At 39.9% G+C, this 24,945-nt stretch overlaps 1 protein-coding gene and 1 pseudogene across 1 annotated transcript in view; one reads left to right on the forward strand and one right to left on the reverse strand.

Annotated features, from left to right (window-relative positions):
* TRAM1 (translocation associated membrane protein 1) overlaps positions 1-9,609 on the forward strand; it is a 32,856-nt gene extending 23,247 nt beyond the window's left edge. Inside the window, exons 10-11 of the mRNA XM_040487626.1 lie at positions 128-288; positions 8,030-9,609. Of these exons, the coding sequence (XP_040343560.1) occupies positions 128-288; positions 8,030-8,103 (235 nt within the window). The 3' untranslated portion in view covers positions 8,104-9,609. The remainder of the gene's footprint in view (positions 1-127; positions 289-8,029) is intronic.
* Positions 9,610-11,150: 1,541 nt separating this feature from the next.
* On the reverse strand, positions 11,151-12,253 carry LOC121038018 (spermine synthase-like; annotated as a pseudogene).
* Positions 12,254-24,945: the final 12,692 nt, after the last annotated feature.

Below are 24,945 nucleotides of genomic sequence, written 5' to 3' on the forward strand. Positions count from 1 at the left end.
CATAATCTTGTCAGCCTTGGGAATTTAGCACTAAGTTAATTCTGTCAGTGCAAGATAGAATGCTTCATTCAATGACATTGTTTTGATGTACTCTTAATGTTTTGTTTATTGACTTTAATATCCTCAGAATTGCTGTCCTGGCATCCATTTGCATTACCCAAGCCTTCATGATGTGGAAGTTCATTAATTTTCAGCTTCGGAGGTGGAGAGAACATTCTACTTTTCAGGCACCAACTGTGAAGAAGAAACCAACAGTGACTAAAGGCAGGTCTTCTAGGAAAGGAACAGGTTTGTATTCAGTAAGCAGTGGAAAACATTTTTTTTTTTTAATGTTGTGGAGTCTTATTATAAACGTATTAAGATTTAAAATCTTATAAAGAAATTTTTTTCTCTCTCTTTAGCAAAATTAGAGGCAAAGTAAAACTTGCCCCATTCTACAGTTATTGTGTGAGGTCAGTTATTCCCCTCAAAAGCTGTCCACTAAATTTCTCTTTCCCAAGCTTTCCATTAGACTGGTATGTTTGGGCTGTTTTAGTAGCCAGTAACTAACCTAGAGAGTGGTAGTTTGTGCTTTCAAGCATCTTACTAATATTTAGAATACAAAACCTCTTTACAGCCCCTTCCCATCTGCCCTTTAGTCCCAACTGGAAGAGCTCTTTCTATAACTTCCTATTGCTTGATCTTTCATATTTGAGCCTGCATCTGCCTTCTTTTCTCCTCTGGAGTTTGATTGAAAAGGCATTGACATTGCAATAATTTTTTTGAACTTCTGTTTGGTGTTATACTTGGAACTGTGACCCAGGGAGTTCCAGTTTTATCGACTCCAGTTTTATCCAGTTTTATGACTGGTTTGCTTCTTGTATGTCTTCATATTTGATAGTTTATGTCCTCCAGCCTTGTCCTATTCAAGCTTGTCTAAGTAATTCTTGGGCCTTTGTATTTCGTATAAATTTTTGTACATCTTTGTCAATTTTCACCCCCGCCCTCTCCCCCTCCCCCCCAAAAAAACTCTTGCTGAGAAACTGGATTGGAATTACATTGAATCTATAGATCATTTCAGGGAGAATAGAGCACTTCAGGGCGTAAACATGGTGTATACTTCTATTTACCTAGGTTGTCTTTAATTTCTCTGAGTAATATTTATTTAATACCATACCAAATTTAATCATATACCATAAAATTCAACCTTTAAAGTGTAGGTTTCAGTGGTTCTTAAGTATATTCACAAAGTTCGTGAACCACTATCTAATTCCAGAACATTTTTATCTCCCCAGAAAGCAACCCCATGCCCACTAGCAGTCATTTCCTATCCCTTTCTTCCCCCTACTCCTGACAAATACTTACCTATTTTCTGTCTCTATGGATTGGTCTTTTCTGCATAGTATATGGAATCATATAATATGTGATCTTTTGCAAATGATTTCTTTCACTTAGCATGTACCTAAGTGGATGTATATGCACATATGCAACATATATACATTGCAGCATATGCCAATACTTTATTCCTTTTTATGGCCAAATACTATTCTATTGTGTGAATATACCAAATTATGTTTATCATTTATTAGTTGATAGGCATTTGGATTGTTTCCACTCTTTGGCTACTATGAATAATGCTGCTGTAAACATTTATGTACAAGCTTTTGCTTGAACCCCTGTTTTTGCTTTCTTGGATATATACCTAGGAATGAATTGCTGGGTCCTATAGTTAACTGTGTGTTTAACATTTTCAGGGAAATTGCTAAACTGATTTCTAAAGTAGTTGCACCATTTTACATTCATTGTTTTTACATATGATATGCAGTTGTCCCTTGCACCATTTGTCAAAAAGACTAACCTTTCTCTATTAAGTTGTCCTGATATTCCTATTGAAAACCAGTTGGTCAAGTGCTTACAGGGCAGAATAAATAACTTGTTTTTGGCGAGGGGAGAAAATCGGTTGATCCAAAAGTAAGAATTTATTCCTGGGCTCTCGATTCTATTCTGTCAATCTGTGTACCTATTCTTATGCCAATACCACACTGTCTTGATTACTGTTGCTTTCTGGTTAGTTTTGAAATCAGGAAATGTGAGTCTTCCATTTTGTCCTTTTTCATGCTTTAGTTACTCTGGTCCCTTGCACTTCCATGTGAATTTTTTTTTTAAGATTTTAAGTAATCTCTACACCCAGCATGGGGCTTTGAACTCATGACCCCCAGACAAAGAGTCACATTCTCTAATGACTGAACCAGCCAGGCACCCCTCCATATGAATGTTAGGATCAGCTTGTCAATTTCTGCAAAAAAGCCAGCTGGGCTTTTGATGTGGATTACTTTGACTCTGTATAGATTTACTTGGGAAGTATGAACATGGATGTCTTTCCATTTATTTGGGTCTTCTTTCATTTCTTTCAATTAAATTTTATAGTTATCAGTATGTAAGTCTTGCATTTCTTTTTATTCCTCAATATTTTATTCTTTTTGATGATACTGTAAATAGAATTGTCTTCTTAATTTCATTTTTGTGTTAATCATTGCCAGTATGGAATTGATTTTTCCATATTTATCTTTTATCCTGCAACATTGCTGAATTTTTTAGGTTTATTATTGACTAGTGAAGTTTTGTGTGGATTCCTTGCCATTTTCAGTATGTAGGACCATGTCATCTGCAAATAGAAATGGCTTCACTTCTTCTTGTCAAATCTGTATGATTTTTATTTCATTTTCTTGCCATATTGCCCTGCCTAGAACCTCCAGAATAATTTTGAATAGAAGTAGTGAGAGCAGACATTCTTACCTTGTTACTGATTTTATCAGGAAGGCATCTAGTCTTTTCACATTAAGTATGATGTTATTACCTATGGGTTTTCCTAAATGTCTTTAGCAGCATGAGGAAGTTCCCTTCTATTTCTCGTTTGTTAGTATTTTCATTATGAAAGAATGTTATATTTTGTCACTTGCTTTTTCTACATCTACTACTGAGATCATCAGATGGTTTTTGTCCATTTTTTTGATATCATGTGTTCCTATTAATTGATTTTTGAATGTTAAGCCAACAGTGCATTCCTGGGATAAATCCCATTTGGTCATGGTATATAATCCTCTTTAAGATGTTGTTTGATTTGGTTTGCTAGTATTTTATTGAGCATTTTGATATCTATATTCATAAAGGATATTGATGGGTATTTTTTTGTAAAATACTTGTTTTCAGATGTAAAACCAGTCTTGCATTTATGGCATAAAGGTGATGATGATAATGCATCACTTTTAGTAGATTGGTGTTTTCAGTATTTTTTTAGAATTTTTGCATCTGTATTCACAAAAGATTGGCCTCTAATTAATCTGTTTTTCTTCTTGTTTTTGTAATATTTTTGTCAGATCTTGGTATCAGGGTGATGATGGCTTTATAAAAACTATTGAGGGGCACCTGGGTGGCTCAGTGGTTAAGTGTCCAGCTCTTGGTTTCTGCTCAGGTCATGATCTTGTGGTTTTGTGGGTTTGAGCCCCACATCAGGCTCTGTGCTGACGGTGCGGAGCCCGCTTGGAATCCTTGGTGTCCATCTCTTTCTGCCCCTCCTCCACTCACACTGTCTCTCTCAAAAATAAATAAACAAACCATTAATAGCTTTATCCTTTGTGTGATTTCAAGCATTGTTTCGTACTTAAATGTTTGGAAGAATCCATCAGTGAAGCCATGTAACCTAGAATCTTCTCTAGGGGAGGATATTTACATTATTTAATAGATAATAGGATTATTCAGATATTTTATTCCTTATTGTGTCTCTTTTGGTAAGTTGTGTTTTCAAGGAATTTGTCCATTGCAGTTATATTGGTAAAATTATTCCTAATATTCTTTTATTAATTTGTGTACAACAGTGGTATCTTATTCCCTATGTTAGTAATTTATGCCTTTATCTCTTTTTTTTTTCCATTAGCCAAGAACCAACATTTGTGGGGGATTTTATTGATTTTCATAGTCATATCATTGATTTCTGTTCTCATTTCCCTTTTTGGGGCTTGATTTGCTGTTTTGTTATTTGTGGTTTACCTTCTTGAAATGAATTTTTATATCATTGATTTTCCACCCATCTTGTGAATTACTTGCAATTAAGGGCAGACTTTCCCTTTCAGCACTGCTTTAGCTGCATTTTACAAATTTTGATATGTCTTTTTCATTATCATTCAGTTCAGGATATTATAATTCCAATCTGGTTTCTTCTTTGACCCATGCATTACTTATTAATACATTGTTTAATTAACATCTACTTGGGCATTTTCTAGTGGTTTTGTTGTTGTTGTTACTCATTTCTAGCTTAATTCTGTTATTGTTTAAGAACATGTTCTGAATGATTTCAGTTCTTTGGCGTTTATTGAGACTTTCATTATGGCTCAGCATGTGTTCAGTTTTGGTAAATGTTCCATTTATACTTCAAAAGAGTGTGTTTTCCGTATTTGTTGGATATTCCATTATATATCAGGTCAGATTTGTTACTGTATTGTTCAGTCTTTTATATCTCTACTGTTTTGGTGGAAGGAGTTCTGTTTGTTCAGTCAGTTATTACAGGAGATATTGACCACTTCTCCTTGTAGCTTATAAGTTTTTGCTTTAAATATTTTGAAGATGTAGGTACATCAAAATTTAGGGTTGTTCTAAATTCCTATTGAATATGTCCTTTTCTCTTAATGAATGTCCACCTTCATCTCTAGTAAATGTCTGAATTTACTATAGCTACAACAGTTTGTTTTTTTTTTAATTTTTTTTTTCAACGTTTATTTATTTTTGGGACAGAGAGAGACAGAGCATGAACGGGGGAGGGGCAGAGAGAGAGGGAGACACAGAATCGGAAACAGGCTCCAGGCTCTGAGCCATCAGCCCAGAGCCTGACGCGGGGCTCGAACTCACGGAGCGCGAGATCGTGACCTGGCTGAAGTCGGACGCTTAACCGACTGCGCCACCCAGGCGCCCCATACAACAGTTTTTTTTAATGTTTATTTATTTTGAGGGAGAGAGAGTGAGGGAGGGGCAGAGAGAAAGGGAGAGAGAGAGAGAGAGAATCTGCCGGACAGTGTGGGAAAGACACAGGGCTCGAACTCACAAACCATGAGATCATGACCTAAGCCAAAATCAAGATTCAGACGCTTAATTGACTGAGCCACCCAGGCACCCTGCTACACCAACTTTCTTTTGGTAAAATGTTGAGGTGTATCTTTTTCTATATTTTTTCTACTTTAAACCTTTCTTTGTTATTAAATATAAATTGTGTCTCTTGTAAACACATATAATTGGATTTATTTTCATCCAGTGTGATAATTATTGTCTTTGTTTTTTGGCAGTTATACTGTGATGTCCCTGGGTGTGGTTGTCTTTGTATTTATCCTGCATTCTGTCTATAGAGTTTCCTGAGTCGTGGCTTAGCTTCTTTTACATTTTTGGAGAATTCTTGACCATAATTTCTTCAAATATCCTTCTGTCCCATTCTCTCTCTTGTCCTTTTGGAACTCCAATAATATGTGTTAAATCCCCTTCCCCTGTCTCTTACATCTTTTCATACTGCCTGCATTTTTCATCCCTTTTCTTTGAGTTTCAGTCTGAGTATTTTTTCTGGTTCACTGGTCTCTTCTGTTGTGCCTAATCTACTGTTCATTTGTTAAGTCTGCATTTTCAGTTACTGTATTTTCCAGTTCTAGGATTAAAGATTTTAGTTCTCTGGTGAAATTCTCCATATTTTCATTTCTTTCTTTCTGGGCCTTGATTTTCCTCAAATAGAATTCCAGCTTCTTGCGCTCTAGCACATAGCAATCTGCTCAGCCATACTGACCTGGTCTTCAAGCAATGCACACAAGAAGCTTGCCCTGATGGAACTGTTCCTCCTAAAGACTGCTGATTATGGCATTCTTTTTCCTGTCATTACATTTCTTCTGAAATTTCTTTGATTCTTTTTTGTTTAAAATCTCTTCCTCCTTAGGAATCAACTTGGCTCCCTGCTTGCAGCCCATAGTGGGACTCATACTGTTGTCAGCATGGTGTGCTGTCATTGAACACAGTACAATTCCTCACTAGTATCTTGGTGTGGACTAGTTCACTGTTGGATGCATTGTAGACAGTGTCAGTAATTCCACTCAGAGCCCCAGGAGAAGTTCCCCACATCCAGCCTCAAGGCACAGTACTTCTTATTGCCTCCCCAGATTGGGACTGTGTATATGGGGCAGAGCATCCGAGCTCATACTTCTGCTTCTTGTGGAAGAACTTTCTCTTGCCCCTGGTTTTGCAGGGCTTGTGCCAGTTGTCCCGTGAGAGGCCCATCACCTGGTGCTGGCTGAAAAGAACGAAGATCTATTTCTGATACATACTTTTTTTCTCTTGGTTTTTAGTCATTTGGTCTTGCTTTCTGATGGCTGGTAATTTTTAATTGAATACTGGACATTTTATATAACAATGTGTGTAGGCTCTAGATGTGTTTATAGAGGCTCTGGGTTGAATATGGGTAGATCATTCTATCCTGTCACAGTATCCATTTCCAGTTTGCCCTCATTCCTAGGACATCAACAACTATTTGTATAATCTGTCTTCTCTGACAGATTCTGAATTCAAATTTTTTTCTTCCTGTTATTATAGAGTAATCAGCTCTCTTGTACTTGCAAAGGAAGTGCTCTGTGCTTGACTTCTCTGAGTCTTGCTTTGTGCATGCATGTTCAGTAATTGGGAGAAATACACAGAGCTGCCTTGTTTGTATTTTTTTTCATTGTCTTCAAACAGCCAAGTTTTGTATTCCAACTTTTTTTTTAATTTTATTTTTTTAATTTACATCCAAATTAATTAGCATATAGTGCAACAATGATTTCAGGAGTAGATTCCTTATGGCCCCTTACCCATTTAGCCCATCCCCCCCTCCCATAACCCCTCCAGTAACCCTCAGTTTGTTCTCCATATTTATGGGTCTCTTCTGTTTTGTCCCCCTCCCTGTTTTTATTTGGTTTCCCTTCCCTTAGTTATCTATTTTATCTCTTAAAGCCCTCATATGAGTGAAGTCATATGATGTTTGTCTTTCTCTGGCTAATTTCACCTAGCATAATACCCTCCAGTTCCATCCACGTAGTTGCAAATGGCAAGATTTCATTCTTTCTGATTGCCGAGTAAGACTCCATTGTCTATACATACCACATCTTCTTTATCCATTCATCCATCGATGGACATTTGGGCTCTTTCCATCCTTTGGCTATTGTTGATAGTGCTGCTATAAACATGGGGGTGCATGTGCCCCTTCGAAACAGCACACCTGTATCCTGTGGATAAATGCCTACTAGTGCAATTGCTGGGTCGTAGGGTAGTTGTATTTTTAGTTTTTTGAGGAACCTCCATATTGTTTTTCAGAATGGCTGCACCAGCTTGCATTCCCTTGTATTCCAACTTTTATGGATCTTTTTGGAGAGATGAGTCTGACATTAGTTATATACACACACATACACACACACATACATACATACATACATACATGCATACATATATATATATATATATATATATATCCATCATAACTTGAAGAAGAAGGCAGCCATAGTACACTCCTAAACATAAGAGTTATCCTAAATACCGACTCTGTGTATTGTAAAGAAACCTATCCCTAAGAACTTTGCAGACAAATGTGAAAAGGTTCTTTATTTCTATCAAAAGTACTGCTCGTAAGACTACTATTTTAAAATTCTTGTAATTGATTTTAGAATTTTTTGTTTTCTGTCACTTTTTTAAAATTTTTTATAAATTATAAATTTACATATAGTAATTGCCTTTTTCTAATTTATATTTTTTGAGATACAATTGACATATTATAGTTTTTTTTTTTAATTTGCTACTTTTGGTTCATTGTGTTACATGTTACCAGGTTTTATGATTGGTTAAATACTATTAAAAATACCACTAAGTTTTACATAAGGACAAACGGATACATACGAGGTTTTAAATTTCCTTTTCTGAAGGTACTTTTATGAATAAAGATGATATTCTTTGCATTTCTTTAGAAAAGAGAGTAACCCTGATTCTTTTCTCTTTTCAGAAAATGGTGTAAATGGAACAGTAACTTCAAATGGAGCAGACTCTCCCCGTAATAGAAAAGAGAAATCTTCATAATGAATTATAATCTAATTGATTAATGTCCCCAAAGAAATCTGCTTTTTACTATATCTTTCAGCACTAGAGATTTTTTTCTGTCCTTGAAAATACAGTTTGTGCTCTTTGATTCTTGCTATTGTACTGTTTCATGCATTTTTTTAAAGGGCATTTGAGGGAAGGATGATTACTATGAGTGAAAAAAATATTTAGCTTAGACTAAGCTACCTGCCTTCAAAATAGTTTAGGGACCACCACCATATTTTATTTTGTTTTTTATCTTTGAATGTTTTTCTAATGATTTGGAGAGATAACTATTTACAAAAATTCTACATATCAGTGATAAAATTTCTTGCTGTCACCAATTTTTTATATTAGCAAGATGGCCTCTTCCAGCAAGGTCATATTTTTTAAGTTATCTTTCAGGGTAAAATGGAAATACTATAAAGTTGGAAGTCAAACTTTAATATGTTTTCAAGTATCCTCTAATTTTTAGGAATTTTTGTAGTCTTTACACCTGGGGAAAAAGATTTGTAAATTCGCTAAAACAATTGTGTGCTTTATTATATAGGTAACGGTTGTTAATGTCACATCCCCATTTAAAAGAAAACATACTATTGGTTACGATGTGTGGAGATTTATTGCCGTATGTATTGAATCAAAATATATGAACATAAAACTACATGTGAAGAAAAATCTTTCTTGTGCATTTTCAACACTTATAAACTGGAAATCAGAAAATTAAATATTTACTATAAAGAAGCAAAGTTGACTATAGCCCTTTTTGATATGTTTGTTAATAATGATTCTTAATGGGGCTTGTTATAAGTTCTATATGCACAGCATCTTAGAAAAATACTGTTTAACCTACAAACCCTTTTTAAAAATAATGCCTACTTTGATTTATATCTATAAAAAGAATGTTGGGTAATTATATTTGGAAAACACTGCGCTAATCCTAAAGAAATCAAAAATTGAGTTGGATAAATAGTCTTATAAAAGACAGTGCTTTATGTTATAACTATAGCTTTGGTCCCATCTTTAATTGAGAAGCATTTATCTGTATAAAACATATTTTTGGATAAATATATATATATATATATTTGTATCTCTAAAGAAAGGCTCTAAAAAACATTTGAGTAAAACATTTGGTTCCCTTTTCTATAATTATCCTTAAAAATTCTTACAGCTATATTTGGTTTTTTGTTGTCTTCACAGGACCTATACTGCTCCTTTTGGTGTTCACATCTTGTTCTCCATTTCTCACTTTTGTCACCAGCTCATGTTTGTGCCATTTTTAGTATATAAGTTGCAGGCTTGTTAGGTCTGCAGCTTAATAAGTTGCCATGCTGCTAGAAAGTTTTGCTTTCTATTTCCAGCTGTTTACTTACTTCCTGGAAAAAGTAGTAGCTCTCTGTAGCATCATGGAGTTTCAGTGGAACCAAATTTTTGCCATTAAAAACTGGCATTATATTGAACTATATACATTGAGAAATCAATCAAAATAAAATTTTTACTTTCACAAGCTGTATCCTGGACATTTTCTTTATTAGCAAGTTTTATGCTTTTAGTATATAATCTCATTTAAATGTACCATGTTTAAACAGTAAACTCTTCACAGACATTCAGAATAGCCTTTCCCAAAAAACTTTTATGCAAAAAAAGGTGATTAGTTTCATACAATTTATGCGAGCTACTGAGGAAACAAATGGCCAATAAATTCAGAGACTGCTGAGTTAAAAGGTGTTTCTTTACTACAGAACTTTTCACCCCTTTATATGCAAATATGCTGATGCACCAAGAATATTTGCAATGGGGATATAATATGTAGTGTAAATCCTTTGTATGTAGCTAAAACTTCACAGACACACATAAATACCCAAGTGTATTTGTGAATTATATAAGCTCTAGACCCCCTTGTCCCAAATGCTCTCAAGAAAGTCTTTCTTTACTGGCCTCCAGGTCATGGCAGAATATGGCATTGTCACCTGGCCTCAGGTCAGCTTTGAAGCCTGATGGGAAGCATGCAGGACTGCCAGCTGTCAGATTCATTGAGTAACCTTGAACTAGTTGCTTTACCATTTTGGGATTCAGTCTTTGCCTCTGTAAAATGCCTTTTTGCTTGCTTGCATTTTAGAATATGGTTGTGGGTGGTCCAGGTGGACTATTCTGGAACAAAAGTATTAACTGCATTCTTCTAAAATTCAGTAATTCTGCACAGTCAAAACCAGAACTAATCCCAGAACAAAGCTTGTATAGATGAAGAAATGAGAAATTTTTTGTGGCACATTTTGTTAGCAATATCCAATGACACCCTGTGTCTACAAGGTGTTCCCAAATGTTTTCACTGAAAACTAGTTCTGCCTGTCTACATAAAACAGTAAGAATTGTTTTCAAGAAGTGATAGTTAACATTGATAGTTTCCTTTTTTTTTTTTTCTAATTTATACTTTTCTCTGAAACGTTGCCATTCGTTTTTTCTTAACTCTTACAAGCACCAAATTTCAATATCTAATAAGTCAATTTGGGGAGAAAGAAGCACCATCAAGAACTTCCCTCCAGACCAAAACAGTGATGTTCATTCCTCCAAACAACTAAATTCAATCATTGTGATCTTGATGATCACAACAGAAACGAAAAGCCCACACACAAAAAAAGTAACAAAAGTCACATTCTAGGAGTTAAGTGCATTTAGCCATCGCTGTGCTGTCTGTTCATCCTTAAGCTGACTTTAAAAAAAGAAGAAACACCCTAGCCCATCCAAATATACTTTTTCCATTTAGGTTTTTTTTTTTTTTTTTTTTAATGTTTATTTACTTTTGAGAGAGCACGAGCAGGGGAGGGGCAGAGAAAGGGAGACACAGAATCTGAAGCAGGTTCCAGGCTATGAGCTGTCAGCACAGAGCCCCATGCGGCGCTCAAACTCATAAACCGTGAGATCATGACCTGAGCCGAAGTCGGCGATTAACCGGCAGAGCCACCCGGGTGCCCCCATTTACTTTTTTTTAATTAAAAATAAGAATCAGAAAAAAAAAAAAGAAAACTTGAAAGAATTCACTGTTGCCTGACTCATTTTGATGTCGTATACAGCATAAGAAGGTCAGGAAGGCTTTTTGCAGCATGCATGATTAGGGGATACTGGTCTTCAAGGTTCTTTCTACCAAACAGTGTAAATACCCACAATTCCAAGTGTGAAAGAACATCGATGATCCCTTAGAATTCCATAGGACAGTACAGCCTCCCGAGCTGATCATGGAGTTGACAGTGCTTCTGTCAAATTGACAGTTACCATGTGTAAAATATTTCCTATCCTGTTCCAGTACTTTCATTGAGAGTTCAAGAATTAGCCTGAGAAACTCCCATGTGGAACCTTCCAGAGATGTGGAGATTGGAACAGCTGTCAAATCATGAATCACATAAACTCTCTTTGGTGTATCTCTTCAGTACTGGGATAGAGTCTTCTATTAGAACCTGAAAGTAGGCTCTTTCAAGTTTTGTCTAAGGTGACGCCTCATGTTTTTCACATGCATTTCTTACATTCATCAATCACCATTTGGTCAATCTCTACCATAGGGACCATCACTGGTTTCAGTTTGACTATTTCACATATGTCCCCATCTCCACCCCCTAGAATCAGTGCCACTGTAGTCTTTTCCACTGCCCACGATGGTTTGGATATACCTAAATCACCCTCTGCCAGGTTAACACCCCCACTTAAGGATGAGAATATTTCCAAATTTCTTTGAGTGTAGAATTGTAATGTTCTGAAAGGTGAATCTTCATTACACCAGGCACCTCTGTGTCATACTCAACCAGGCAGCCATCAGCAGTGGGCCACTATCTGTCCATGGGTGGTCATCGCTTCAGTTCTTCTTCCATTCTCTCTTCTACTTTTTCAAAAGACTCAACTTGGCCTTGCGAATCACCATCATAACTCTGAAGTGCCAACAATACCAATCCATGTGGGTGAATTCTCAAATTGGCAAAGCTGCCTTTTTGGTTTACGAAGGCCGCTAAATAACTGTGGTCTTGCCAGTTGTGCACCGACTCTGTCATCGCTTGCTCCTGGAAAATGGACTGGAGGCCTTTTAGAACAGTCTCACCATCAGCTTTGGCGCCGAGCATGAAGGTGAGCGCGCTGTGCCCCGCTGTTGGCATAGTGAGGCGAGGCCCTGTGCCACCCCTGAGGGAGGAGGCGTCAGGAGCCTGGGGGGCTGCTCAGCCTGTCAGGCTGCGGCCTGCAGGGAGGGCCCACTGGTTTGCACTTTACAAAAATGTTCTTAACGTTTATTCTTGAGAGATAGAGACAGAGTGCGAGCAGGGGAGGGGCAGAGAAGGGGGAGACACAGAATCCAAAGCAGGCTCCTGACCTGACACGGGTCACGAACCCACAAACTGTGAGATCATGACCTGAGCCCAAGTCAGAGACTTAACCACAGAGCCACCCAGGCACCCCTGGTTTGCATTTTTAAAGGAGCGGCTTCAAGAGGCACCTGGGTGGCTCAGTCGGTTAAGCGTGTGGACTTCAGCTCAGATTATGATCGCGCAGTTTGTGAGTTCAAGCTGCGCATCAGGCTCGCTGCTGTCAGCACAGAGCCCGATTCAGATCCTCTGTCCCTCTCTCTCTGCCCCTTACCTGCTTGTGCTCCTCAAAAATAAAAACATTTTAAATGTTTTTATGAAAATGAGAAAATAGAGGAATGGCTTCAAAAGTAATCCTGGGGAAATTCCAGGGAAATGCTTAAACAGATGGTTCTCCCCAAAGATCACCCTTGATGTGATAGGTGATTCAGTTAATCATCAACTATAAAACTTCAACACAAGACAGGTTTGGGAATTTCAAAGCAGACATTAGCAAGTATTTGTTGCAAGAATGAAAGATGAGTAACCCAGGACATGGGAAGGGAATGAATGGGGTTAGACTGCATTGGAAGCCCAATCCACTAACTAGGATGAAATGAGGCATTATTTACAAAAACAAACCAGTCCTGGGTTTAAGCATGATTTGCTTTACAAAATTAACCAGCTTTATTCAACACCATTCGGGAAGAGGCTAAGCCAATTTGTCTAACTATTTTCAGTGAAAATACTTTGTTGGCTTAAGGCTGAAATCAAACATTTGGGTGTCCTGAAAGCAAGCAAATCAGAAAAAAGCAGTTAAGAGGTTTAGGCCCATCACAGAGTCTCATGCATAACTATTAGTAACTTTGAGGTTAAGTGAGCCAAAGAAAAAAAACATAGTCTCTTGTGAAGATTCACACGTCAACCAATTCAAGTGATAAATAACCTTGTTGACTTCTGTTAACATTAACAGGCACAAAATGGTTAGACTAGCAGACCAGAGTCCAAATCTTGACTTCTCCACTGATAGCTCTGTGTGGCCTAATGTCTGTGCCTCAGTTTCCTGAGATACGTAATGGCACCTACCCCACAAAGTAGTTCTGCAGACTAAGATAATGCGCATAAACTGCGTTCCTCCATGCCTAATGTTCACTAGATGTTAGTTGTAGGCTCACAACGTTGTGACAAACACAGTAAAGGAATGATTAATACTATTAAGTAGGTTTAGTTGTTACTACTTCTCCCTATAGGATTCATTATACAAGGTTATAGAGCACTCCTGTTCTCGAATGCACATACCCTTGAGCAGGCAGGCCAATAAAGTTGCATGAGATGCTCAGGCCAACATTATGGTCATTTAATCACCACAAGACTGCAAGCATGCTTATCTAGCACAAAAGTTCATAAATCAAACATCCAAGTCTGTACTGAATCATTTATACTTATGTGATACCATAATTATATGTTTATGAATTTTTTTAGAGAGAGAAAGTGTGTGCACATGAGCGGGGGGGGGGGGTGGCAGAGGGAGAGAGGGAGAGACAGAATCTTAAGCAGGCTCCACACTCAACAAGGAGCCCTAGGAAAGGCTCAATCTCATACCCCTGAGATCACTACCTGAGCAGAAATCAAGTTGGATGCTTCACCGACTGAGCCACCCAGGTGCCCCTATGATACCATAATTATAAAAGCCATAAATAGCTTATATAGTTTCTAAAGAATGATTTATTTTACTTTATTTTATTTTATTTATTTTTTATTTGAGAGAGAGAGCATAAGTGAGGGAGAGGGGCAGAGAGAGACAGAATCTTAAGCAGACTCCACACTCAGGGTGAAGTTGGATGGCAGGGCTTATCCCATGACCCTAGAATCATGACCAGAGCTGAAACCAAGAGTTGGAAGCCTAACCAACTGAGCCACCCAGGCACTCCAAGAATGATTTTTTTTAATTTTTTTAATGTTTATTTTTGAGAGAGGGAGAGAGAGATAATGTGTGAGCAGGGGAAGGGCAAAGAGCAAAGGAGACACAGAACCCGAAGCAGGCTCCAGGCTCTGAGCTGTCAGCACAGAGCCCAACGCAGGGCTTGAACCCACGAACTGTGAGGTCATGACCTGAGTCGAAGTTGGATGCTTATCCGACTGAGCCACCCAGGTGCCCCAAGAATGAGTTTTAAATCAGATACGTAGGGTTTATGAAATCATAGTTTCACTTCAATGGTGTGTACAACTTCTAGAAAATTTTTAGTTGCTTGGAGTTGCCTTACCTTCTACTGGGAAGAATCAAACTCCATCAGGGAAATGAGAATATTTACCTGGGATAAGGAAAAACATGTATTACAAGCAATATTTATCAATATACTTGAACTAATCTCAAAAAAACATCCTACAAATTACAATTCCACAAGTGGACGGAAGGCCCGGCCGTAACGGTGTGTGTGGGATATACATAAAAGTGTGGATAATGCATGAAATGGACTAAACTCTGAAGACTAAGGTCGCTACTTTATGGTGTCCTTGCTGATTAACTTCTGGACTAATCCTTTTTTCCTTCATCAACTATGAGAAACTATTTTATGAGAACGATTAGAGAATACTTTTTTAAATGCTATTTTACAAGACTAATTTAGGTTAGTCGTGACCTCCTAACCAGGGTGGCCCTTTTCTCTTTTTTGCTGATTTCATTCACAACAAACAAACAAAATAATAAGATACAGGTTATGTGTAACTTGGGTCAGAAGGGGAAAATGTCTATACTGTAAATAAGTATATGAAGAAGAAAAAATTAAATGTGGTTTTTTTGTTTGTTTTGAGAGAGTATGTGTGTGCACATGCACACGAGCAGGGGAGGGGCAGAGGGAGAGGGAGAGAGAATCCCAAGCAGGCTCTGCGCTGTCACAACTATGAGATCAGGACCTGAGCCGAAACCAGGAGTCGGATGCTCAACCAACTGAGCCACCCAGGCTCCCCTAAACGTGGTTTTTATTTTTTTTTATTTTTGATTTTTTAATGTTTGTTTATTTTTGAGACAGAGAGAGAGCATGAACGGGGGAGGGTCAGAGAGAGAGGGAGACACAGAATCTGAAGCAGGCTCCAGGCCCTGAGCTGCCAGCACAGAGCCTGACGCAGGGCTCGAACTCACGGACCGTGAGATCATGACCTGAGCTGAAGTCGGATGCTTAACCGACTGAGCCACCCAGGTGCCCCATAAGTGTGGTTTTTAAAAAGTGAATTCCATTCTGTAGGATTAAGGCCTAGAAGACTACGAGGAATGTCAGAAGACCGATATGCGTAAATCCCAACACACATAAGAAGCTTTGAACATTTCAAAAGAAAGCAAGCAAGGCTTCCTTCAACTTGATCTTCAAAGAGAACTTACGTTAACTGCCCTCAGTGAATCCAAAGCCAAGGTTTACACCCAGAAGTCCTTTCCTTGTTGTTATTACCCTATGGTGGGTCAATTCTGCTTCGGAGCAGACACAATAATACCAGCGGCATAAAATGAAGATGGAGAGATGGCCAGGTAGCAAAGCGGAATCTCTTTCTGAAGAGAAATGCTCTACAGTGCTTCTCATTGCAATTTACAGAGCACATCTCTAAACACTGGCCGTTGTACAGAAAGCTCAGGCTCGTCTCATGTATTCTATTAGATGGCATCTGAATTTTGTACGGCCTGCGGGGGTTTTTTGTTCTTTTATGAACGCTGAAACAATAGAGAATTTAAAAAGCAAGCCATCTTGTAGACTATAGCTTCAGGTTTGAGTAATCACTGCTCTCCTTGTTTTACTGTATTTTGATGAGAGCCAACATCCTAATTACAGCCCAGCATCTCCAGTTCGGCAGGCGGTGCCAATCACACCCCCTTATCTATTGATGTGGAGCAAGTGCCCGTTAGGGGCTGCTGCAATCACCACCCTCATTCTCCGCTCTCGCTCCATCCACGTCAGCGCTCTCGTCTCCAGAGGTAAGAGCAGCTGTACTCTCTGTGCTCATTAACCCAGCCGCCCTTGACATTTGTTCCCTTTTTTTTTTTAAACCTAATGTCGCAAATTCTCTACTAAAAGAGAGACTTTCAGCCTGTGATTTTTTTTTTTTGCATTGATTATTTCAGCTGTTTTCCAGGATCTGCACTTGCATCTAAAATAGTACTCTTACATTTCACACATTGAGCTTCAGAATTCCAAACAGAAGACCTGTGCCTTACTGTGATTTGATGCGCTAGAATGGCCGATGGTGCGGGGGTGGGGGTGGGGGTTTGGGGAGGGAGACCGAGTTGAATGTAGGTCCGGAACTTCACTCATGGATCTGAATTTGGCTTTAAAAGCATTAGAAATTTGTTTCTCCCTGATATTACCAATTGCCTGAAGACCTGAGGCGATCAGTTATGTAGGACATATTTTTTTACACGTAGTGATTCTCATTCCAGAGAAGCTTAGTTTTGATGGGCTCCTTCTCTGCTCTGACTCTCCGTTAGCTCTCCACATGTCCATTCTTGGCAGGATGGCTTAGAGTAATTACACGGCACCATCATCTTTCCCCACGTGCAGTAGGGTTCCAGTGTCTTCTGAAAGGGAAGAGATGGGGAAAAGACAATTGCTTTTTTATATTCTCCTATAGCAAAGGCCCAACCTCTCCTACCTCTGTCCCCAAAATACCCTCCCACAGTCCATTCTTTATCCTCCACAATCTTTTTTTTCCATAAGGCACAATAATATTGTACTTTATTGATTCTAAAATAAATAATTTTAGAATATTTATTTTAAATATTCTAAACAGGGGCACCCCCCATTATTATTAAATATAAAAAACGGGGGCACCCCCCCCATTATTATTTTTAAGTGCTTTCCCAGCCCCCTCATTTGGATCCTCCACAGGAACCCTATGAATAGGTATGGACCATTCTTAGCCCCATTTTACAGAAACTGAATCTCAGAAAGATGAAGTGACTCAGTAAGTGACAAAGCCGGGCTTTGAACATAGGTCTTTGATCGAGAACCCGTTCTTCACTATGTTCTAACACACCTCTCCTCCAGCCAAGCCTGTCCTTGGAAGACGACCATTTTATTTGATCTTCAGTGTTCTTCCTTCCAAAGAGTTTCACAAAGATCAGGTTATCTCTAATTGTAGATTATTAATCGTGTAAAGTAAAATCGCTTATTTATTTTATTCAATAAACACTAATACACTTTTTTCTGGATGTTATGAGAATGCAGAAATTCCTAGAACACAGTCCCTACCTTCAAGGGCTCACAGTCCAGTGTGAGAAGCAGACATCCCAGACAATAATATCAGCAATGGGGAAAGTTCTAGAGCAGGGATAAGTACCAGGTACCTCAGATGTAAGGCTGAACTTGAGCCGGACTATCTGGCTGCTGAAAGGCTTTTTTCAGAAAATGACCCTAAGGTTGAGTTTTGAATCATGAGAATTTAATTCAGGCTTCATGTACAGTGTAAGATGATGAATGAATGAGTGAATGAATGAATGAATCCATAAATCGGTGAAAAAAGGAATCAACTATGGCTTGAAAGAGATTGAGCCCACAACTTGGGGACATGGATGTGTCAGGAAAAATCATTGAGAGACAAATCCTTGGGGGAGCCTGAGAGGGGAATGGAAAGAGGTGAAGAGATGCCAGAGGCCATGGAAACCAAGCAAAGGGACTTCAGGAGGACATAGTCAGCAGTGTCCAAAGGTGCAAAGAAGAAAAAAGAAAGCCTGAAAAGAGTTGGTCGACTTTGTTTCCTTGGAAGTCTTGGTGCCCTCAGAGAAGAACAAACAGGATGTTACCAGGTTCCCTCTGCCTCATTTTCGCTTATGGACCTAAGGCCTAGAAGGATCTGGTGGGCTCCTTGTGTGGCCTCAGCTCCCACGTGGACAGCAGATGCTGGACCTCTCCCAGCACGTGGGGAGAGGTTGTGAGCGCAGTTTTGCAGCCTGCCCCAGCCTGCGGAAAATCCAAATTGGAAAAGTGCAGGCGAGGGCGGTGGGGGTGCTGGCACGTTGCCCCCAGCCCTGACCTCACTGAGCGCCATGTGAGGGCATTCCTGGACTACTGTGCACGGGGCCCACCAGAGGAGCCAAGTTTGGGTAAACATTCACAGATTTTCCTCAGGCCCCTGGTTTCAGCTGTAACTACGAATATATCAGCTCTTGTGACTGCAAGTGATTTTTTTTTTAAGTTTATTTTGAGAGAGAGAGAGAGAGAGAGAGCGCATACACGCATGGGCAGGGGAGGGGCAGAGAGAAAGGAAGAGAGTGAATCACAAGCAGGCTCTGCGCTGTCATTGCAGAGCCTGATGCAGGGCTCCATCCCAAGAAGGTCTGTGAGATCATGACCTGAGCCAAAATCAAGAGTCGGCCACCTAATTGCCTGGGCCAACCAGCCGCCCCTGCAAGCGACTGTTTATGACCTATGACTAACTGTACAAGCTATCAGACCTGTCTGACATCCCCCTCAGGGGCAGGAAAGAAGGAACCCACAGAGTGGGTTTGAAGGGACTATGAAACAAAGTGAGGTCACTTTAGGATTCCACTCTATCAAACCCATGTAATGAAAAGGTTACGAGCAAAATCAAGAGAGAAAAGAAGAGGTTACACGGAGGGTGGTTGTTGTGGCCGGGCTGTCACTAAGCAGCCATTTAGGGCGTGGGTTGCAAGCACTGTGCCAATCGCGGTACGACAACACGGCATGATTCCCGCCCTCCCCGGCTTCCAGTGTCAACACAAGGAGCCATGTACGAAAATATAATGAGAAATCATAAGCTGTAGAAAGGGAGAAATCCCTGGCTTGTAAAGAGAGGACACCGGCAGGAGGAGGAAAGGCCTCTCTGAGAAAACTACCGCCGACCTAAGACGCTCCAGATGAATAACTCGGGCAGAGAGTGAGGGAGGCCCAACCAGGACACTCGGGCCATTGGGTGGGGGTGGCAGGAAGGGCGGGGCCTCGGGACATCGGGTTCCGTCCTTGGTGCCAAGGCATCTCCCAAATCTTCCCATGGAGAAGCACGGCCTGAAGGTGCGAATACTGTGCCGGGTCTAGCGATTGACTGTATTTATCTTTTACCCTGCTTGGGTTTTCTCAACAAGTCTTTCTCCTGTGAAGATGCTGGTGACCGAGCAAAATTTCTTGGGACACTCTCAGCAGTATTTGTAAATCTGATGGGGTCACGTGCCCCAGTGCGTATGCTTAGAATTATCATTCTGTTCCTCCTCACCATGTTATTGAGTACTACTATTGAGGCAGATCTTGTAGGTTAGTCAAAGAGGTAAGACGCTGCACTAAATAGCTCTATGGACGTGTCCAGAGGAGCCTGCATCCCAGCTGGGAGACCAAGAGAAATGGGAGCTGGTTTTCAGGCCGAGCGAGCATTGTTGATTTCACGTTTGCAAGTTCTGGTTTAAGTCAGAACAAAAGGCTACAGGGAATCAACTAAAAGGGGGCTGCTCTCTGGCTCCTTAACAATTAGCTTAAAGGCTCCTACTCTGAAAATCATTCACAGCCCCCTCATCTTTCAAGCCAATGCTGCTTCAACTACAACCCAGGGACCAGTTCCTGTTCCATTCTGCAAATTGTTTGTAACCCGTCTGCAGTGAGATAAGTACGGAAGCAAACTAAGCATTTAGAACTTTTTTGGCAATATGGCAGAATGGTTTTATGTCTGCCGAATCTGGAAAGAAGAAAGAAAGAAAGAAAGAAAGAAAGAAAGAAAGAAAGAAAGAAAGAAAGAAAGGAAGGAAGGAAGAAGAAAGAAAGAAGGAAAGAAAGGAAGGAAGAAATTGAGCTTATGTTTTGTATGTCTTTGGAGGATTTTTTTTCTATTTATGTTATTTATTATTATTTGTAAAAATATTGATGTATAATGGATTTAAGGCAGAACTGATCCTTCCACACAGGTGTTCTGAGATGCGTTGTTCAGAGCCACTAAGTGGGCCTCAAAGGCGGTCCACTCGCAAGAACAGGTAGTTAAACACAACAGTTCCCAATGGATCTAGAAACACTGAGGTCAAGTCAGGAGCCACGCTTTAGGCTTTCTCATTCAAAACAGAGTTCTTGGCCAGATCATTGGCAGCTTTCCAGATTTTTGCCAGCAGGAAGCACAGATCAGGAGTCTACACTCTCCTTGAAAAAATCAGATTTATCCAGAGCGGTGCTTAATTCCACATGAAATCCACAAAAATGTGAGCCGGCCAACTAGAGGCACAGAGAAACTGTTGCCAGTGGTGTCTTCAAAGCTAAGTGTCACATCTGTTTCTCCTGACTTTATTTTATTTTATTTTTTTTCAACGTTTTATTTATTTTTGGGACAGAGAGAGACAGAGCATGAACGGGGGAGGGGCAGAGAGAGAGGGAGACACAGAATCGGAAACAGGCTCCAGGCTCTGAGCCATCAGCCCAGAGCCCGACGCGGGGCTCGAACTCACGGACCGCGAGATCGTGACCTGGCTGAAGTTGGACGCGTAACCGACTGCGCCACCCAGGCGCCCCATGTTTCTCCTGACTTTAAAGAAGATGGAAGAGCGCTGAGCTGATATAGTTACAAAGCCTGTGGCAAAAATCCCCAAATGGCCACAACTGTATTATCAGTTAAGTAAAATCAGGTATGATGGGTATGAGACCAGCCCTTTAAGGTCACCACATTTAGCTGTATGGTTGTTCCTGCAGTGGCTGAGAGAGGTGAGGTCTGCAGTCGGACTGTTTTGGCCAAGGAGGTGCCACAACATCCCCAGTGGAATGCTTCATTGCAACATGGGTCTCAGGACACGCTCATTGAGCCAGCCCTTCATCACTCATAGACAATTGAAACTAATGTGTCCTTAGCAAACATCGCAGGTTCCCATTATTTGTGTTCTTAGCTGCTCTCAAATGTCTTTAGTTGGTGTCTTTCGTTAGACTAAATCAGTTGGCAGAAAAAATATCTTTCCATATCTTTTGTAATTTTCCCACATGTCTATTACATTCTGTGCCCAGTAGGTTCTGAGTAAATGTTGACTAACCCATTAATAAAATGATGTAAATCAAACAGCAGGTTCCTTTTTTTCACCTTCAGTGCATTTATTTATTTTTATTTTTTATTTTTTTGCTGGTGTACTGTTTTATTCAAGGCTCCGTGAATTTGATTTAAATTTTTGGAAATAGACAAACATTGAAAAAATAATACAAACTTAGTTCATTTGGATCCTGTGCTCTCAGGTATCATGCCCAACCATAGAATTTGGCAAATACATATCAATACATGATGAGCTCAGGCAAAATCCAAGCTACTCACCCATTGAGGAAGCCTCAAATGATGAGATTTCTTGAAGGGAAATTAAGAAACAGAAATCTAAAGCACTTTTCTGTTCTTTTATGTCCCCCCCCCCTTTTTTTAATCTCTTCTTGAATTTCCCAAAAATTATGCAGAAAGGCTCCAATGGAAACTGAATGTGTTCTTCCTTGTCGTAGTGAAGGCAGCCACAACATCCAGTGAGCAAGGATCTAGCTATGAGGGAGCCTAGAAAGCATGAAGATGGCAAAGCCAAGGGAGATGGAGCCCAAGAGGGTAACACCCAGTCTATGAGAGCAAACCTCAGGCCATCACTGTAGACACAAGCTCCATCTGGGGAAGAATCAGCAGCACTTAGGGTATAGAAATTCTGTTCCAGTCTTCCCTCGTCGTCTCTTTGTCTCTTTCTCTCCTGCATTTCCCCACCCCATCCCCATCTTTGCTTAGCCAAACCCATGTCCCTTCGCATAGAGAAAAGAGGGGAACTTGCTTGATTGGAGGTTGGGAAGTGGCTCACATTATGTTTTGAATCGAAGGTTCCATTTTCATGTGTTACCCCATTACCTCTGTGACCCCTCCCTGCAAGTGAAGCCAACAACTCCTTTGAGAAAGACCCCGAGCCCTTCAAATACAGTAAGTCTCAGACTCCCCAAGTAAGATGGCATCTCTGCTAACTAAACCCTTTGAGAAATACAAGCTGTGTTTTAGAATCTTGTTACAGCCTGTTCCAGAAGAGACCTATTTGGTAATGCCCCTGTAATGCCATCTGGTAACAATATTGTTCATATTCTAAGTGAGCACAGCCATAATAGAGAAGGTAAAGATGGAACGGGGAACTACAAAAAATAAGATCAAATAAACAGAGGCCCAAGTCTCCAGAATCTTGTCCTTTTTCAGGTGACCTTATAAAAGCTGTGAATTAGGCAACAGGGGGAAATAAAAGAGAAAAAAAGAAAAGGGCTTTGCCTGTTCCTTCCTATTTCCTTCGTTTGATTTTCTGAGAAATGTGCCTTTTGTAGCATAATTTTGGCATATTTGCTATTGGCAGAAGCTTGTAGAATAATTCCTTCATTGGTGTGCAGAATTTGATTCAACAATTCATTTTGAAGTCAGAACTTCACTACCTGTAATGGAATTGCATAGGCTATCTCAGGATATTTCCTAGGATATCAGAAAAGGGATTATTGTTTTTTTAATCAAGAAACAGAAAGGGAAGGAAGGACACAGAGAAAGAAAACTGGAAAAAAAATTAAAAGCCAACTCTGAAAGGGAACAAACCATTTATTTCCTGCTATAGTGAAGCCCAGTTCCTTGTGCAGTGATGTGTTTGTCATCAATAGGTATTTGTGAGGGTACAGAGGATGTCAAGGACAGATATGTGATGCTTCCCTAAGTCTGTCATAAACTTTCCCCATTCATCTCCTAGAGCAGCCCCCCACTAACCACTTGCAGCAACAGTGGAGAACGAAGGCAATCCAACAATGTGGAGGTAGGTCTAGATGGTACCTGAGGACATCTGGCTCCTTCCTTTGAAAAGGCTACAGCTCCCTGACATCTTAGAGACTTGTGCACCTACTTCATTCATAGGTTGGTATCTGAAAGCAGATCCAGAGTGGAAGAGGTTGCAACAAGACTGTAAAACACATATTGTACTTGTTTCTAAATGGCAATACTAAGTGTGCGTGTAACCACTGGGGGGAGGTGAAAGCTTACTGTATTTGGAGAGGTTTTGCTCTTCTTCAAAGACCCTGTTGGGCTCCACTTGCTAGATTTGTAGTAGTCGTCACAAAAGGGATAGGGGAATGAGTAAATATAGAACTTAATTCAAAGCTTGACCCCAACCAAAGGTACAGGCAGCCAAGCTCCTACACACACACACACACACACACACACACACACACACACACACACTTTAGGTGCAGTAATCCCCTCAGGCAAACTAGCCTTAACATGACCTTGAAGGGCCAGGGCAGTAGGAGACAACACCCCCATCAAACCACAAGACAGAGCTAAGGAGGCCAGAACTCCCTCTGGCACTCTCTGCGTCCAGAAGTTGGTTAGCATCCAGTTTGACCCACAGAGTCCAATACTTGAGCTTTCATTCAGATTATGAAGGGGTGATCCTGGGGTGCCAGGATGGCTCAGTTGGTTGAGCGGTGGACTCTTGGTTTCAGTTCAAGCCATGGTCTCGAGGCCATGGGATTGAGCCCCGAGGTAGGCTCTGCAATAGGCACGCATGGTATCTGCTTCAGATTCTCCCTTTCCCTCTGCCCCTCCACTGCTCACGCTTGCTCGTGTTCTGTCTGTCTGCCTGTCTGTCTCTCTCTCTCAAACATAACTAACTAAATAAAAATAAACATCAATAAAATGCCTTGCCATTCATTCATTCTTTCACTCAACTAACCCTTGAGAATTTACCATTTCCCAGGCCCCGTTCTAGGAGCTATGAATACAGCTATGAACAAAACCAAGTCCCTGCTCTCACAGAGTTTAAACATCTGTGTATCTCTTTGTAAGTCACTCTAAATAATTCCGTGGAGAAAAAAGTAGAATATGAATACACTAACACAACCAAATAAAACAAATAAAACATGTGATAGAGCCTGTGTGCATATTCTTGCTTCCTCTCTTTCTTTTTTAATTTTTATTAATGTTTATTCATTTTGTTTTTATTTTTTTTAGGTTTCAACTGTATTAATTAATACTTCATTGTATGAGATTTCTGTAATATTTTCTAAAGTAAACATGGATACACTTAGTATAAAAATTATTAAAAAGTACTGTAAGAACAAGATATTGAAAGATACTTTTTCTTAAAATACAAAATAACATATAACAAAGGAATGTTTAAACAGAAAAATCTGCATAATTTTGGGGGGGTAATCAAAAACAATGAATTGATGAAATAAGTAAGCACTGTATCTTTTAAGGATTAAGTACCATAACTGTTGTATGGATTAGGGAGTGTGTTTTATGATTATTATGTTTATTCATTTTAGAGAGAGAATGAGAGAGAGCATAAGCAGCGGAGAGGTGGAGAGAGAGAGGGAGACACAGAATCCGAAACAGACTCCAGGCTCTGAGCTGTCAGCACAGACCCAGACGTGGGTCTTGAACCCACAAACCCTGAGCTCATGACCTGAGCCAAAGTTGGACGCTTAACTGACTGAGCCACCCAGGCACCCCTTCCTCTCTTTCCTGAGTCTCATGTGCCCCTGCTCTCTGTCTTTCACACAGAACCCAGGCTTAAAAGCCAATGTGT

The sequence above is a fragment of the Herpailurus yagouaroundi genome, unplaced genomic scaffold, assembly GCF_014898765.1.
Source record: "Herpailurus yagouaroundi ecotype Mexico unplaced genomic scaffold, PumYag 165, whole genome shotgun sequence".
NCBI lineage: Eukaryota > Metazoa > Chordata > Mammalia > Carnivora > Felidae > Herpailurus > Herpailurus yagouaroundi.